The sequence below is a fragment of the Stomoxys calcitrans genome, chromosome 2 (assembly GCF_963082655.1).
Source record: "Stomoxys calcitrans chromosome 2, idStoCalc2.1, whole genome shotgun sequence".
In the NCBI taxonomy this organism is placed as follows: domain Eukaryota; kingdom Metazoa; phylum Arthropoda; class Insecta; order Diptera; family Muscidae; genus Stomoxys; species Stomoxys calcitrans.
The window spans coordinates 66,069,964-66,087,682 of NC_081553.1; the positions used below are offsets into that span (position 1 = coordinate 66,069,964).

At 35.5% G+C, this 17,719-nt stretch overlaps 1 protein-coding gene across 2 annotated transcripts in view; it reads right to left on the reverse strand.

Annotated features, from left to right (window-relative positions):
- LOC106091641 (uncharacterized) overlaps window positions 1-17,719 on the reverse strand; it is a 171,543-nt gene that overhangs the window by 69,660 nt on the left and 84,164 nt on the right. The window contains exons 2-4 of one of the 2 annotated variants that reach the window (XM_059363579.1): window positions 11,615-11,829; window positions 11,189-11,400; window positions 10,650-10,885 (exon numbers count right to left, since the gene is read on the reverse strand). In XM_059363579.1, coding sequence (XP_059219562.1) covers window positions 10,650-10,885; window positions 11,189-11,400; window positions 11,615-11,829 — 663 coding nt within the window. Of the gene's footprint in view, window positions 1-10,649; window positions 10,886-11,188; window positions 11,401-11,614; window positions 11,830-17,719 lie in introns of those variants that run through there. The other variant, XM_013258228.2, reaches the window with a different exon arrangement.

Below are 17,719 nucleotides of genomic sequence, written 5' to 3' on the forward strand. Positions count from 1 at the left end.
TTTGTCTATGGAAACCCGTTGAAATATTTCACAAACACCACCCAAAAATATTCTTCCCAACTGCTGTGCCATGGATAGGGGCAACATGTGACTGGCAAACTGAAAGCGAATATATGAAACTATCAGCCTTTTATTTCCCTGATGGCCAAATGTTTGAGTTATTGCAGGTGTATATGAATGGCAAGTTCTAACACAGAGTTCGTGTACCACACAATTCGAAACTATAATCAAGAAACTTTGTGTTTTATTCTATGAATTTTTGCCCTTTGGTTTCTCATATGTAGTCCAGGGTTTTTCTCCACCTCCACCCACCCTCAACACACTGTTAAATGTTTATGAGCTGTTTTAAGTTCGTTTTTGTTTTTGGTTGATTTTTTCAGTCTTATGAGAACATATGTCTGTACAAGTCCATAATTTTCCAGTACATTCATCATTATTCGACTGATTTCTACTTCTACTTTTGGCACACTTGCATTATCTGTTCATATTTCTTCCTAAAGACAAGAACAAGAAAAAAGGGAACATCTGTTCATCAGATTGTTGATGATGGCTGGCAGACATGACTGGCGGCTCTTTGGTGCTTTTTGACTCTGATGGTGTTTTTGTTTTACTTTGCGTTAATGTTAATGTCTGTTATGGGTTGGGACTTAAACAAAACACAAAGTTCATGTGATATGCAACAAGATGCCTGAACAATCGGCAACACCAAATGCAGCTAAACCAAAATTTTCTGTAATTTCTTGCGTATTTATTATTGTTTATAATTCTGTGAACTCCTTTTTGCCTTTACACATACTCGTATAAATGCTTGGCTATGTGTAAATGGAAAACTGCTCAATTTACAAACAAAAAGTTTTTTAAAAGTTCCAGGAATTATGGAACTGTGAAAACAAGAAAGACAAAAAAATGCGTTGATTGTAAAAAAAATTCTTTACAAATTTGTGTAATGGTGGCCATTGAAAAAAAGAAATAATAATGAAAAATAATTTTTAAAAATAGGTCCAATAATTTTGATTAGTGATCGTCTGTTAACAAGAAAGTGGATTCTGTAAAGATCCAGAATAGCTTATATGTATGTTTATTAGAAATAAGAGGTGCTATGGAGACTTCATTGACTATGACCTACGATTATTAAATTTAATAAGGTCTTTGAGAAAACTGAGGGAATAGTCAATGCTGAAAACTACTTATTGAATTCCTTTCAAGACATTGTAGGTTAATCTTAGCTCTACAGAATTACTTACATATCGAATCAATTTAAGAAGATACAACCATTTTAAGTTACATATATACGATGCAGACATTTTTATTGGCGGCATACCAGCCAAGATATATGTCTAGAGACCTCCAGACAGATATCTATCTATTTTATCCCTTTCAACACAACCTAACCTAGTTTTCAAAATTCTTTAAAAATAACCCTCTGTCACTGGAAGTTTATATTTAGATTTTTTCATTAAAGACAGTTTACTGATTTAAATGTTCTATTTAATATTCTCTCTAACAAAGCAATCAATTGCACCATTAGTGATGTATTACGACAGCTTATTGTTGATAACAAACCCAGCCAACCGCAAGTGTAGTTGTCTTAACCAAAAGTTTTCCTAGAAACTACTAGTCTCACTGAATATTGAATTTAAAATCAATGTCAACTGGAAATGAATTGATTGCCTTGAATCTAACACTTATCAGTCACAGCAAGTCAGTATGGCCAGACCAGGTAGACTCTAATCAAAATTATTGGCTACAACCATCTTGACATCCTGTAGACGATGAGTGCAATGCGGAATATCATTCAAATCCCAAAACAAAACACAGCCCTTGATAGACGGTAGGCATGCGCATTGCATGCATTTATTCTCTTCAGCACGTATGGATCGTTAAGTTATAGCCCCCTCTAATAGGAGAAGGAAAATGAAAACCCCATAATATGTATGCATGCATACATGAGGCGCCACTTATTTTTGTGATATTGACCAACAACAGCAGCCGTATTACAGTTTATTTAAACAAGTGATTGTGTTTTTTTTCTGTAAGTCTCAACACCTTTGCTTAACACGGTCGTCGCCATGATCGTTGGGAGGGGGGGCGAAAACAACTAAAGTTATGCCATCATGAAAGATAGGAAATTATTACCATTTTCATTGGGAGCAATATTGAAAAAATGCCTAGAATTGTTATAAGCCGAAAAAACACAAAATGCAAACAAATGCATCGAATGCTTCTCTGGCCTATTGTTAGCCACAAATCCTACCCCAACCTTTATTTGTGTTTTGTTATGGTGATTATTTTGCCATTGTGATAGGATGATGACCAGTACTACTATGGAGAATGACAGACAGACTACACTTGGAAAAATTTAAATGAAATACTTTAAATTTAAGGTTGCACGATGTAAATGTCTTAGGTACTCAACGGGGTTTCAAAGCGGCAGGGCGAATAATAACCCAAATTTTCTTTGGTATATCAAATGATAAGAGGAATATATGGAATTAATGGGAAAATAGGGTGAATTACTGCCGACACCACATGTGGGGGCATTGGTAGACGCATTGTATTCACCCTTGGGCCTCGGAGGTTTGGGCCGTAATGGCAGGCATCTGCGTTAAACACGACATTCGTGTCGACATTAGATATGGAAACAATAAAGAAACTGGGTGCCAGAAAAATTTGGTCGTTTGGTAACAGTGCAGTGAGGTACGAAAATTCCTCCCCATTATATCAGCTGACTAAAATCGAACAGATCAAATGTTTCCACGGAAACTAAATTAGCAATGAATGTCATATTCAGGAGGATTAGGTCAACATCAATGCTGAACATGCAATGATGTGGGTAGCACGGAAAAAGGAGGATTTACTACCGACAGTGAATATGGAAAACCTTAACTTCTTCACGCCTGAAGTAGCTGGATCTGCATTGAGAAACTGTGAATAGATGTAGAATTAGCCCAATGGGGTAAAAGTATAGCAGGACAGACGAAGAATATTCTTTAAGGGAAATTCCAAAATCCCTACAAAAATGTCCGACGTATCTTTAGGTACTTTGAACAGTATATAATTGACAAAACTACAGATGTCGTTAGCTTACACTTATAATACGACGTTGCATCTTTCACACAGTTTCTCAAGTCAGATCCTGCTACTTCACCAGAAGTAGTTAATGTCTTCCATATACACTATCCTCATCCTCAATTTTCCGTGCTATTCACACCATTGCATATTCAGTATTGAAGTTAACCTAATCCGCTGATAATGTTGGAATTTATTGCTTCCGTGGGTACATTAGATTTCTTCGATTTTAGTAATAAAATGTTGGCATTTATGGCTGCTAACTGTACATAATTAATTTTGCTGCTGTTACAGCGGTAGTTAGCAAAATGTTTACAATTTCATACCAGCAAGCTACCTGTTAAACGATTGTTGTTTGCTGAAAATGTCTGCTGCTCAATAGAAGAATAGAAAAAACTAAAATAAATAAAATAAAATACAGCAGATTTTGTTAGTTGATATAGCAGACGAAAATGTTGGCTAAAACAGCAGTTCTCTGTTTGCCGAAACAGCTGTCATGTCTGCTTTCCCATTTTCAGCAGACAAAAACTGTTATTTTTGGAAATATTTTTGCTACTTAAAAAAAAAATCGTTAAGTGTAGCAAAGAAAAAAAAATCCTTGAAAAATTTACCGAGTTCAGCTAAAGTTTCATAAGTCTTCTTTTCAATATGCATCTGCAACTTGGGTTTAAAGGATTTACAATCATTTTAAGTTCATATAAAATTTTATCTAATTTTACAAACATTTTTATACCCACCACCAAAGAATGGGGGAATATTCATTTTGTCATTCCGTTTGCAACACATCGAAATATCCATTTGCCACCCTGCATATGCAATGCAAATTTGGCCATGAACATTCCACTAAGAAACTAGGGCAAATTTGGCCATGAACATTCAACTAAGAAAGTAGGGCAAACTCTTCTTACATGTCACTAAGTGCTGTACGATTCAAATTTTAAGCTCAATGTTAAGGAGACTCCTTTTTATAGCCGAGTTCGGATAGCATGTCGCAGTGCCACACCTCTTTTAGGAGAAGCTTTAACATGGCTGCCATACCAGATGCTTCAGTTCCTCTATCGCTAGCATTAGGAGGGGATAATAACCTGGGAAAATTTTTTCTGATGTTCTCGCCTGGATTCGAAGCCAGGCGTTCAGCGTCATAGGCGGACATGCTAACCTCTGCGCTACGGTGGCCTTCTATTTGCGACCCTTTAAAGTATAGAAATTCCTGATCGTCGTTAAAATCTAAGACGATCTATTCTTGTCTGTCCATCGATCTGTCTGTTGAAATCATGCTACAGTCTTAAGAAATAGAGGTATTGAGCTGAAGCTTCGCACAGATTGTTTTATTGTAAATGCATAGCCAGGTTAAGTTCAAAGATGGATTATATCGGACTATATCTTGATATAGCTCCCATATAGACCGATCTACGAATTTAAGGTCTAATGGTCATTAAAGCCACAATAATTATTAAAAAAATTTGCAAATTTTTGCCCATGAACATTTCACCAAGGAACAGGGGCAAACTTCTCACAAATCAATGAGGGCTGCTCAATGATAAGGGGCCTCCTTTTTATAGCCGAGTTTGAACGGCGTGTCGCATTGCGACACCTCTTTGGAAAGAAATTTTACATGACATAGTACCTCACAAATATTGCCAGTATTAGGAGGGGAAAACCACCGCTGAAAATTTTTTCTGATGGTCTCACCTTGATTCGAACCCAGGCTTTCAGCGTCAAACGCGGACATGCTAACCTCAGCGCTACGGTGGCCTCCAATTATTATAAGATTAAGATGAAATTTGGGACAGTAAGCTGCGTTAGGCCTCTCGTCATTGTTATTCAACGTGGCCCAGTTCGGTCTAGATTTGGATATAGCTGTCATATAGACCTTTCTCACCTGGTTTGCCCCTGTTCCTTAGTGGAATGTTCATGGGCAAAATTTGCAATTTGCATAGACCTTTCTCCCGATCTAGGGTTTTGGGCTCACAAAAGGCGCATTTATTGTCTGATTTCGCTGAAACTTGGGACAATTATTTACATATATTAGGCCCCTCGATATTTTTGTTTGATTTGGCCCAGCTGGGTCTATATTTAGATATATTTGCCTTATAGACCGATCTCCCGATTTAAGGTCTAGGACCTATAAAAAATGGTGCATTTGTTGCCCGATTTCGTTGAGTTTTGGCACAGTTAGCTCTGTTTTACTCTTCGATATCCGTGCACTATATCGTTTAGATCGGTCAATATTTGGATGTAAGTGCCACATACATATACCGATCTCCAAATTTAAGTTGTTTGGGTCATAAAAGATGAATTTTAAGCAATGAATTTGTGACAAAGAGTTGTGCTAGAAACTTTTATAGCCTTCTTCAATAAGGTGGAGATTGGACTATATTTGCAATTAGCTTTTATGGGTTCATAAGTGATAAATTTTTCATCATATTAAGACGAAAGGTGTTTAATATAAATATCCTAGGAGGTGGGTGTCCAAAGTTCGGCCCGCCTTTTTACTGTTAAAGTTTAATTCATGGATTCGAAATTAGCTTATAAGGAGATATAGACAGTTATATAGCGAAGGAGATATAGACATTTTTAGTTTATAAGAAAAACCTTGCCAGCATTAGTAGGAGGACAAACCGGATAGCTTGCCAATCTTCACACCACTGTGTCATCAAAATTTTTCCCTGTGTATCCCTTTGCATATCAGGTTACTAATTACTATCTTACAAGCTAGTCTCACATTGATGATTGCATTGTGGCTTGTTTTCGTTTTATTGCTGCTACTTTTTTTCTCTCTGTTCATTGGTTGTGTTTTCGTTGCATTGTAAATAAAAGTGACATTTAAACGTAGTTTTGACATTGACAATATTGAATTTATAAAAAATGACATTTAAAAATGGTCAGGAATTAATAAGTTTTCTTAGTCTTCTGGTCTGGTCATCTACGACAATATGGCTGTGTTCCTTGAGTGGTGTCATTAGCTTCATTTGTGAAGTTGTTTTAATGATGTGCAATAGTTTATGTCGACTTCTCCTAGAAGTTTTTTCACAAATTGACACTTGTATATTGTAAATTAATTGCCAGAGAAGAGGTGTGGTCTGGGGAGTCTCAACAATGGTAAACAATGTTTCTACAAAGGGATTATGGTTTGTTGTGGTGGCATTTTTTAAAATACAGGAACAATGCAACAAATTAAACAAGGAAATAAAAAAATTTAACACATATCTGTGTAAAATATATGAAGGAATTTTATATAAGGAGATGTATTTCTAAGAAATATTTGAGAAAAGAGCATCTCTTTAGAAAAATCCAATTTTAGGAAGTCATACCAGATTATTATACTCAAAATTTTAGTACAGGATACGAATTGATCGAATGATCGGTTTTATTTGGGAGCTTTATGAAAATCGTCCCACAAATATGCTATGAAGAAACAGGACAAAGATTTCTCTCACTTCAATGGGTGCTCTATGTATGTCAAAGGACCTGCTTTTTACAGCTCAATCCGATTAAGATGTCGCTTAGGAGCACAAAAGGCTGAAGGCCAGCCTTTTTTTAGCTGATAACTACCGCTGAAAAAAATTTTTGATCTCGCAATGCGCTCAGCGTCATTGGTGACATGCTTACTTATCAGACACAGTGGCTCGATAAGAGCTATAGTTTACGAGCAGAAGTTCGAACGTACCGAGCCTTATATACCCTTCATTTTTGAAGTTGGTACTTATTTACCTAGACCTAGTTCATGATAACTTATTTCATTTGGGTTATTGTGCACAGTCTAAATATGCATATACTGTGGTACAGGGTACTATAACTTCAAGATGTTTTAACTCCAACGAAAAGAGAAGCTAAACCCAATAATATGTATACCGATCGACATGGACTTGGATCGACATTTTCTAAATCTATTAAACAATGTCCGTCAGCCTATGTGTGCTTGTAATGAAGTTACAGGTGACAATAGTTGTCCAATTAAATTGTGCATATACAGCCACTATTTTAACTAAAGATAAATACAGTTTACATTTTACATCCGAAACTTAATTCTACAGCTGTACTATATTGTCAACCGGAACTTTAGTAGTTATCTTTTATTTAAGGAGATACAACCATTTTAAGTTAAAAGAAAAACTCAATTAACTTTATAAATATTTCTAAATTTCGATGAAGCTAAGAACCTCAGTATTGCGAAAAAAAGTTCCAGTATGTGTACGAGATTTTATACAAATCGGTTCAGATTTAGAAATAGCTCCCATATTATATCTTACATCCGATATGGCCTCTTAAGGCTGTAGTAGCAACAACTTAAGTCGTAAGAAAATCTTACAATGTAAGGTATTAAAAAGGTATTTAGTTCAGCTGGGTCAAACTTTTGACACCCACCACCTCGGGCATAATTTATGGCAGCTATATCTAAATATGGTCCGATTTGGACCAAATTTGGAACGGACGTTGAGTGGTCTAATAAATACTGGTAAGGTTAGGTTAGCTTGAAAAGAGGATGCAGATATTAATACAGCCCCATGACACTTTGGACATACACCTAAGCCAGTATTCGGTTTGTTTTGCGCTCTAAAAACTATAAAGTAACCTCTTAAAAGAAAATTTTAAGTTAGGAATTCCGTGCTGCTTACAAAATCCTTAATTGTTTTCAGTACCCCTCCTCTAAGATGGTTCATGTCTGGTACTGTGTCCCCACCTAAGTGCCGGTATCTGCTCTAGGAAATGCTCCAACGTCTCATCATCTTCCCCGCATGCCTTACACATGCTATCACTTGCCGCACCAATTTCACACCGATTTGCGCTCGTAGTCCTATATGTTCCGTTATGCTACCAATAGCTATACTGACCTCCTTCTTGCTTCCTTTCAGTAATAGCCTCGTCTTCTTATGATCTCGATCCCCGAGTAGGATTTTCGCCGTCCCACCGATCGTTTCGTTGTTCCACAATGTTGCATGCGCATTCGCCGCCCACTCCCTTAACTTGGACTGCGTCGACCCGAAAGGCTTTGGGTTAACCAAGTTTATTGACTGGCCTTCACTGCCAAATCGTCTGCCCTTTCATTTCCTCTTACTCCGTTATGGCCCAGCAGCAAATACAAGTCACTGTTAAATTTTGTAGAACAAAATATTGGTCTTTTTGGCAGCTACATTCAAATATAGACCGATCTGAGCCATATAGGCCACGGATGTCAAATTTCAGCGAAATCAGATTATAAATGTACCTTTTATGGGGCCAAGACTTTAATCGAGAGATCGGTCTATATGACATCTATATCCAAATCTAAACCGATCTGAGTCAAATTGAAGAAGAATATCGATGGGCCTAACCTAACTCACTGTCCTAAATTTCTGCGAAATCGGAAAAAATGCGCCTTTTATGGGGCCAAGACCTTAAATCAAGAGATTGACCTATATGACAAATCTGGACTGATCTTAACCAAATTAAAAAAAAAAATGTCGAAGGGCCTAACATAACTCACTGTCCAAATTTCAGCAAAATCGGACAATAAACTTGGCTTTTTTGGGCCTAAGACCTTAAATCATCAGAACTGTGTATGAGGGCTACATCAAGATATAGTCCGATATAGACGATCTTCGAACTAAACCTGCCTATGGACAAAAATGAAACTGTGCAAAGTGACAGCGCAATATTTCTTTTCTTAAAGACTGTAGCTTAATTTAAAAGACACACGGATGGACTAGGCTATATCGTCTTAGATTTTTACGACGATCAAGAATATATATACTTTATAGGGTCGGAAATGAATATTTCGATGTGTAGCAAATGTAATAAATATATGAATATACCCCCACCCTTCGGTGGTGGGTAAAAAAATAAGTAGACTCGGTGGTGTAGGGCTTTGTCCGACTCAACCCGACTTTTGCCCTTCCTTACTGGTTTTGATTTGAATCTAGGCTTTCAGCATTATAGTCCGTCACGCCAACCAACGCTTCACAGTGGATTTTCTCACCATCCTATGATGGAGGCATAAACATCAATTTGTGTGTTGTTTGTAGGACCAACGTAGACTTAAGGTCAAAATAATTCGTGGTGAAATATTTCCATACTCAATTTTACGATATCTAAAGGAGACGTACCCTCCCGCAAGTAGCTGATGTATCAAAAATGCCAAATCAGGGTAATGCATAAACTGATTACACCAAATTTTTTGGGCTCTTATTTTAAACCAAAATATTTAATTTTTACCGAAACTTAAACCTATACATTTTATGGCTTAAGACTACTTTCAAATCAGCAATCACGTAGTGTTAAATCTTATGTTTAAGGAGATATACGCATTTTAAGTTAAATCAAATTTCATTTGTTTTTATAAAACTCCGAGCTATATCAGGTTTTAGCTCGGACATATTTCAACTGTACTTGGCAAAGTTGTTGGAAGTCGTAATAGAACACTACGTCGAAAATTTTAGCTTAATCGGACATAAATTACGGACTGCAGATGCTCAAGATGTCAAATCGGGAGATTGGGTTATATGAGAGCTATATCAAGTTATAGACCGATTTCCGAAAAAAAATTACGGACTGTAGGGGCTAAGAAGCCAAATCGAGAGATCGGGTTAAAATGGGACGCACTTGACGCAGTTGTTGGAAGTCATTACCGAACACTACCTGCAAAATTTCAGCTCAATCGAATTGTAATTGCGGGTTCTTGGGGTTAAATATGTCAAATCGGGAGATAGGTTAATATGGGACATCAGAGGCTTAAGGTGTTAACTCGGGGGATCAGGTTATATGGGACCTATGTCAGGTTATAGACCAATTCCAACTGTACTTGACATTTGACTGTTGTTCCAACAACTGTACTTGACACAGTTGTTGGAAGTCGTAACTGAATACTATTAACGAAGTTTATATAATTATATAAATCGATCTCCCGTTTATACTTCTTGAGCCTCCAGTTCTTATAGATTATCCTTTGTTTGCCTAAAGACATATAACGGTCAAAGAGCATAACATTTGCGATCCATTCTGGAGGGTACAAAAGATTCGGCCCGACCGAACATATCACGCTTTTACTTGTTTGGTCTCAAAACCGCTACCGCAAAATCCATCTATCAGGAACAAATCAAAGATTCTTAATAATATGTTTTTGTATGTATGCTTTGTAATATTTTTCCCCTAATTAAATGAAATTAGTCCCTAAATGTAGGCAGTTGTGTAAATACTTTGTAATATTTCCCCCTAGTTCAATGAAATTAGCCCCTAAATGTAGGCAATTTTTTTTTTGATGATCAAAAAATCTAAATAAAATTATGATTCCACGCATATCACGCTTTTACTAGTTTAGTCTCAAAACCGCTACCGCAAATCCATCTATCAGGAAGAAAATCAAAAATTCTTAATAATCTATTTTTGAGTGTATGCTTTGTAATATTTTTCCGCTAGTTCTATGAAATTAGCCCCTAAATGTAGGCAGTTGTGTATATGCTTTGTAATATTTTCCCCCTAGTTCAATGAAATTAGCCCCTAAATGTAGGCATTTTTTTTAATGATCAAAAAATCTAAATAAAATTATGATTCCACCATTCAATTTAAAACAATCTAAAATAAATTTAAGTCCTCAAACTTACCTCGTCTTCTGTGTGAACCGCCACCAAGATATTTATTAGGCGATATGACCGGTGGACGTGGTGCCATCATTTGTGGCACTTCATCATTTGTTGTTAGGGTGGAAGCTCCAGCCTTATGATGGGCTGAGGTATGACGCTCACTAGTCTGACGCCAATTGCTAAAGGAGTGACGTCGTCCACCAACTGTTGGCAATGTATGATGATGATGAAGCGAATGATGATGGGGATGGGTTTTGCTAAAATTGCAAACAAGGGAACATTTCAACAAAGACATTTAAATCTTCACGTTTTCGCTTAAGGGGATATATGGGATAATAGTAAAAAGAAGCAGATTTCAGCAAGATTAGGTTTTTCCTCAAGTTAGACAAACTGTTGAAGGGGTGTTTGGGGCAACAAAAAACAACGCCATCAACAGCTGCTTAAATTTTTGAAGAGTGGAGATGTTGAAGGAGCATACAAAAAAAAAAAATTGTCACAAAGATCAAGGCAACTATTTTTAGAGAACTTTAGGGAAAAAAGGGTGAATTTTTTTGTCTTACCTTGGCGATGTGGAGTCATTGAAAGCATCATCAAAACTATGATTGGCTGTTGACGATTCACTGCAGGAACCCAAACGTTCGCGACAGGAATCTGAATGTGAATTCGATGAGCGTTGACGTCTTTGGTGTAACGATGCCGTCTGCTGATGATGATGCTGATGTGCATGATGGGGCAAATGATGGGACATCAATGGCTGCAGTTCAAAAGATTGCTAAAAATCAAATCGGACAAAAAGAAAAGAATGTTTGCTTAGAACCATTGGAAAAACTATAAAAGGAAGTTTTTTTTTGTGCTTTTATGATTTCCTCATCAATCTTGCATTTGCACTTGCCCTCTTTAATAACGTGATTAATGGGAATTACAAGTGCATGACATGTCCATGTCCCCCCCCCCTATTTCCCACTTGCTGTTCCTTTTCAACTTACATGCATGCCAAATCCACTACGCGGACTTCCCAATGTTAATGTGGCGGTGGTATCAAGATTTGCCGATGTAATAAATCGTGTTTGTTCCGGTATGCTAACGCGTGGACTGTTGCCTTTGGAGTTGCGACGTTTGAAGATGGAAAAACCTTTGTTGGAACTCTGAGAGTCCGGAGTGCAAGGCGATTTGGGATCATTGTAGAAGTAATAGGGATTATCTGAAAAATCAAAAAAGAAAGAAAGAAAAAGAAATTAATGAAATCTTTGGGCAAATATACATGTGAATGAAGTGCCTTAAAAAAGGCCCCACAGACGTATTAAAAAAAAAAGATAACAAAAATCATTGTTCGGCCTTCTATTCATCTCCCTTAAACTTCCGTTTTTTATTGAATCGCCAAAGCCTTATGAAACTCATCAAGAACTTGTAGTGTAACAAAGCGGAAACAGCCATTTGATTTTTAACAATTGTCATATTTTTTCACTCTTCTATGTGTAGAGTTTGTCGCCCTTAGCTTATTGGAGTACTTATTGTCTGTCCGAGCCTCTCTATCTCAGTGTTACAATTTATGCCTATAGGGCGCTAAATAGCAATTGTTGGATGTCACTGCATCATAACAGTGAGCTGTGCAGCATAGTTGCTGCTGCTGATGATGCTGATGTCAATTAAATGGTTAACAGTGATTTTTTGATGTGGTGTGCTGTGTTGTCAACCAAATCATAATTCATAGACGCATGGGAGTTTGAGGAAAACTGCTGAAGTTGAGTCTAGTTTTGTTTTAGTTTGTTAATTATGATTTATGGCTTTCCTGTCTAATTTAGACAACTTATTGTTAGCATTTAGTTGTTGAAGTTAGAGTATTTGTCCAGCTAAAGTTAATCGTACCAAATAGGAATCTGACGAACATAGATATGGGAGATAGATCTAATACTGAACCGATTTCCATGAAATTGACCAGTAATGTTGAGAGTCATTAGAAAATCCTTCCTGCAAAATTTCGAGAGAATCGGGTTACAAATGACCATTTTACTGCATTATTACTGCAAATCGGACGAACATATATATGGGAGCTATATCCAAATCTGAACCGATTTTTTCCAATTTCAATAGGCTTCATCTATAGGCTGAAGAACACGCCCATACAAAATTTCGAGAAAATCGGTTAACAAATGATCATTTTATTGCATTATTACTGCAAATCGGGTGAACATATATATGGGAGCTATATCCAAATCTGAACCGATTTTTATGAAATTCACCTGCAATGTCGGGATTGATAAGAAAATCCTTCCTGCTAACTTTCGAGAAAATCGGTCAACAACAAAACACGCCCATACCAAATTTCGAGAAAATTGGTTAACAAATGACCATTTTATTGCAGTATTACTGCAAATTGGACGAACATATATATGGGAGCTATATACAAATCTGAACCGATTTTTTCAATTTCAATAGGCTTCGTCTCTTGAACGAAAAATATGCTGATACTAAATTTGAAGACGATGGGATGAAAATTGCGACCTGTAGTTTGTACACAAATTAACATGGACAGACGGACAGACAGACAGACAGACTGAATGACAGACAGACAGACAGACAAGCAGACACACAGACAGACAGACAGATATAGCTACCATATACATGTACCGATTTTCGGTTGTGTTCTTGGTCCTATAGAAGATGCGTTTTCAAACGAAATTTGGTCTAATACAACAGTATTAGACCCATACTTCTTCCGGAATATGGTGGGAATCGGGCTATATTTAAATATAGCTGCCATATAGACCAATATTCTGCTCTACCGTCTTGAACAGTAAATTGTATTACACCCTTCGACGTCCGTGCCGAGCTTAAGCCAAATGGGGCCATATTTCGATACAGTGGTTATGGGTTCATAAATGATGCATTTTCACCGTGTTATGACGTAAGGTGGTTATCCAAAGTTCTGCCCGGCCGAAATTAATGCCTTTTACATAGAATGAGGGGTATACTAATCTAGTCATTACGTTTGTAATACATCGAAATACTGATTATGGTTAGGTTAGGTTAGCTAAGAGTGGTAGTCCTTTACCGACTCACTTAGAAAATTTTAAGTCCATTGTGATACCACAGTAGCGACAGACCAAGGCATTTGGCGGGAAACGAACCCAAGACCGCTGCACTGGTAATCCAAGCACGCTACCAATTCGGCTACCGGGGTGCCCAAATATTTTAAGCGCATTTACACCGAAAAAAATCGCAAAAAAATTTCAATTAAAAATTTAATTGAAAATAAATCGTTATCAATTAAAAGTTAATTGATTCAATTATTTTTTTTAATTGAATACGATTTCTTTTCAATTACAGCCGTGATTGAAATTTTTGTCATTTTCAACTAAAAAATTAATTTATTCAATCTGAAAATTATTTCAATCCCAATCGTAATTGAAGTAAAAAATTAATTAATTCAATAATTGTTAAATAAAATTTTGAAAATTTTTCAAATATGGTGCCTAAGTAAATCCAATTAAAGGCTATTTTGTCTCCTACAATATAAAGTGAAGGAGATTTCAAAGTAACATACGTCCCACATTTCGGCAAGTCTATAGCAATACCTTGAAGCTGGTACTATGTGACGGATTGACCCGATGGAGTCCTTCATTGGCCAAGAACTGCCGCCTCAGTGCACAACACTCTGCTACGACAACAACAACAATTCTGTAGAGCACATTTACCCAACATATTTGGGCAACATCCGCGGGATAGTTTTTTTTTACGCGGGTGCCCACGGACCTTTGCCCAAAACAACGTACCTCAAGTTCATTCCAGGTGATAAACATCTGTGTGCTAAGGGTGCTAAGTTCGGCCGAGCCGAATCTTACATATCCTCCTCAATGGATCGCATTTGTCAAGTTATTTACCAGGTAACTCTTTATAGGCATCCGCCTATGACGCTGGACGCCTGGGTACGAATCCAAGCATAACCATCAAAAAAAAGGTGTCAATGGCGGCTTTTCCCTTCTAATGCTGGCAACATTTGTGAGGTACTATGCCATGTAAAAACTTCTCTCCAAAGAGGTGTCGCACTGCGGCGAGCCGTTGGGACGCGGCTATAAAAATGAGTCCCCTTATCATTAATCTTAAAACTTGAATCGGACAGCACTCATTGATATGTGAAAAGTTTGCCCGTGTTCCTTAGTGGAATGTTCATGGGCAAAATTTGCTATTTAAGTTGCATTAGGGCCCTCGACATTCATACCGTTTAGACTTGCGGTCCGAATCGATCCATAACCTGATATAGCTTCCATATAAATCGATCTCCCAATTTGACTTCTATAACCCTTACAAGCCGCAGTTTTTATCCGATATGGCTGAAATTATGCACATAGAATTCTGTTATAACTTCAAACAACTGTGTCAAGTATAGTCAAAATCGGTCTATAACCTGATATAGCTCCCATATAAACCGATCTCTCGATTTGACTTCTTGAGCCCTTACAAGCCTCAATTTTTTGCACAATTTAGCTACAATTTTGCACATAGTGCTTTGTCATGACTTTCACGAACTGTGCTAAGTACAGTTGAAATCGGTCAAGAACCTGACATAGTTCCCATATAACCCGATCTCCCGATTTGATTTATTGAGTCCTTAAAAGCCGCTTTTTTGTCCAATTTGGCTGAAATTTTGCATGCGGTGTTCTGTTATTACTTCCAACAACTGTGCAAAGTGCGGTTCAAATCGGTCTATAACCTGTTATAGCTCCCATACAAACCGATCTCCCGATTTGACCTCTTGAGCCCTTACAAGACGCAATTTTTGTTCGATTTGGCTGAAATTTCGCATGTAGTGTTCTGTTATGGCTTCCAACAATTGTGCCAAGTACGGTCAATTCGGTCTATAACCTGATATAGCTCCCGTATAAACCGGTCTCTCGTTCATCGTTGTACGGTTCCTAGAAGCTTTAATTTTTTTGGTATGACAGAAGTTTGGTATGCAGAATAAAATTATGCCCTTTAACTAAATTTATTTTGTTAACATTTTTAGCAAAATCCATTGTGGTGAGTTCTTACGATACGGCCCAGCTGAACTTAGCACGCTTTTACTTATTTTATTTTATTTTTTATTATTTTATTTTATTTTATTTTTATATTATTTTATTTTATTTTATTTTATTTTATTCTATTCTATTTTATTTTCTTTTTTTTTCTTTTATTTTATTTTATTTTATTTTATTTTATTTTATTTTATTTTATTTTATTTTATTTTATTTTATTTTATTTTATTTTATTTTATTTTATTTTATTTTATTTTATTTTATTTTATTTTATTTTATTTTATTTTATTTTATTTTATTTTATTTTATTTTATTTTATTTTATTTAAATTTATTAAATATTATTTTATTTTATTTTATTTTATATTATTTTATTTTATTTTATTTTATATTATTTTATTTTATTTTCTTTTCTTTTCTTTTATTTTATTTTATTTTATTTTATTTTATTTTATTTTATTTTATTTTATTTTATTTTATTTTATTTTATTTTATTTTATTTTATTTTATTTTATTTTATTTTATTTTATTTTATTTTATTTTATTTTATTTTATTTTATTTTATTTTATTTTATTTTATTTTATTTTATTTTATTTTATTTTATTTTATTTTATTTTATTTTATTTTATTTTATTTTATTTTATTTTATTTTATTTTATTTTATTTTAATTTATTTTATTTTATTTTATTTTATTTTATTTTATTTTATTTTATTTTATTTTATTTTATTTTATTTTATTTTATTTTATTTTATTTTATGCGTGCCGCATTGCGACACCTTTTGGGAGAGAAGTTTTTACATGGCATAGTTCCTCACAAATGTTGTCAGCATTAGGAGGGGAAAACCTCCTCCTCCTCTTTTTTTGATGGTCTCGCCAGGATTCGAACCCAGGCGATCAGCGTCATATGCGGACATGCGAACCTCTGCGCTACGAAGGCCTCTGTAGCTTAGAAAATATAGGAAAAACAGTTTTTTTGCCTTTTGCGAATTCGAAAACCGGAACAGACCTGTATATCGTTAATTAAACTCTCACAAACTTGATTACTAACAATATGTTATATATACCAAATTCTCTAATGAGAGAGATAGAGTGAGAGAGAAAGACGTTTAAACTTTATCATCAGTTACTCATAGTATCATTGTTGTTCTACCATGTCAGATTAACATGCTCACATTATACATCTTATAGATCCTTGGTTCTGATAACCAGATTTTCCACTCCAACAAATACTATTGGAAAAACAAGGGAAATTCTTCAAAAAAATCCCCTCGAAGTCCTTACAAATACCCATCAAATTTCCATATATCTATGTAAGTATGTAGTTTACCTGAGAAGAAAGTATTTGTTGCATTATCCACAGTGACAAACATGTTGCTGCTGATGGCTCGCTGTGGCAGTTATTAAGAAAAATCCAAAATTTAAAATATAACTTAGCAAAACATTGCCGAGTATGAATAACTTGTATCTGCGTATCTGCAATTGAATGTTTTTTCCACTTTTTTTATGGTTTTATAATTTGTGTGTTTGCTTGTTCGTTCGTTGGCTACTTAATTGTTTATGCACTCATTGTTATAGAAATATTGACATTTTGGCATTCAAACAACAGACGCCTTGGTGGGATTTTTAATTTGCTTTTTTCAAACTTTCACTTAATTTCCACAAACTATTTATGGCCTTAGGGCATGAGAAATTGTTGAATGCAGTTTGGGCTATTCATACACATAATTATGTATTATTATTTTAATTACATATATGTTTAATTGTTGAATGTGTAAACAATACTCAATAGTGGACTATTGATGTGGGCACACGACTACACTCTTGGCAATTATGATAAGGCAACCAAATTGTTTATAAGTTATTGTTGTTGTTATTATTGTAGTTTTTAATTGAGAGTGTGTGTATGCCATTGAAGTTTTAAGGCAGCAGTGGTTGTTGGTGTTGTAATTGAATGTAAACAAAACACGCGCCAATCTTTCTCTTATGCACTTTATTTTGTGTTAGTTTCAAAAATGTTTTGTTTTGACGGTTGTTTTTTTTTCTTTTTTTCGTTTATTAAGTTTGTATATTCCTC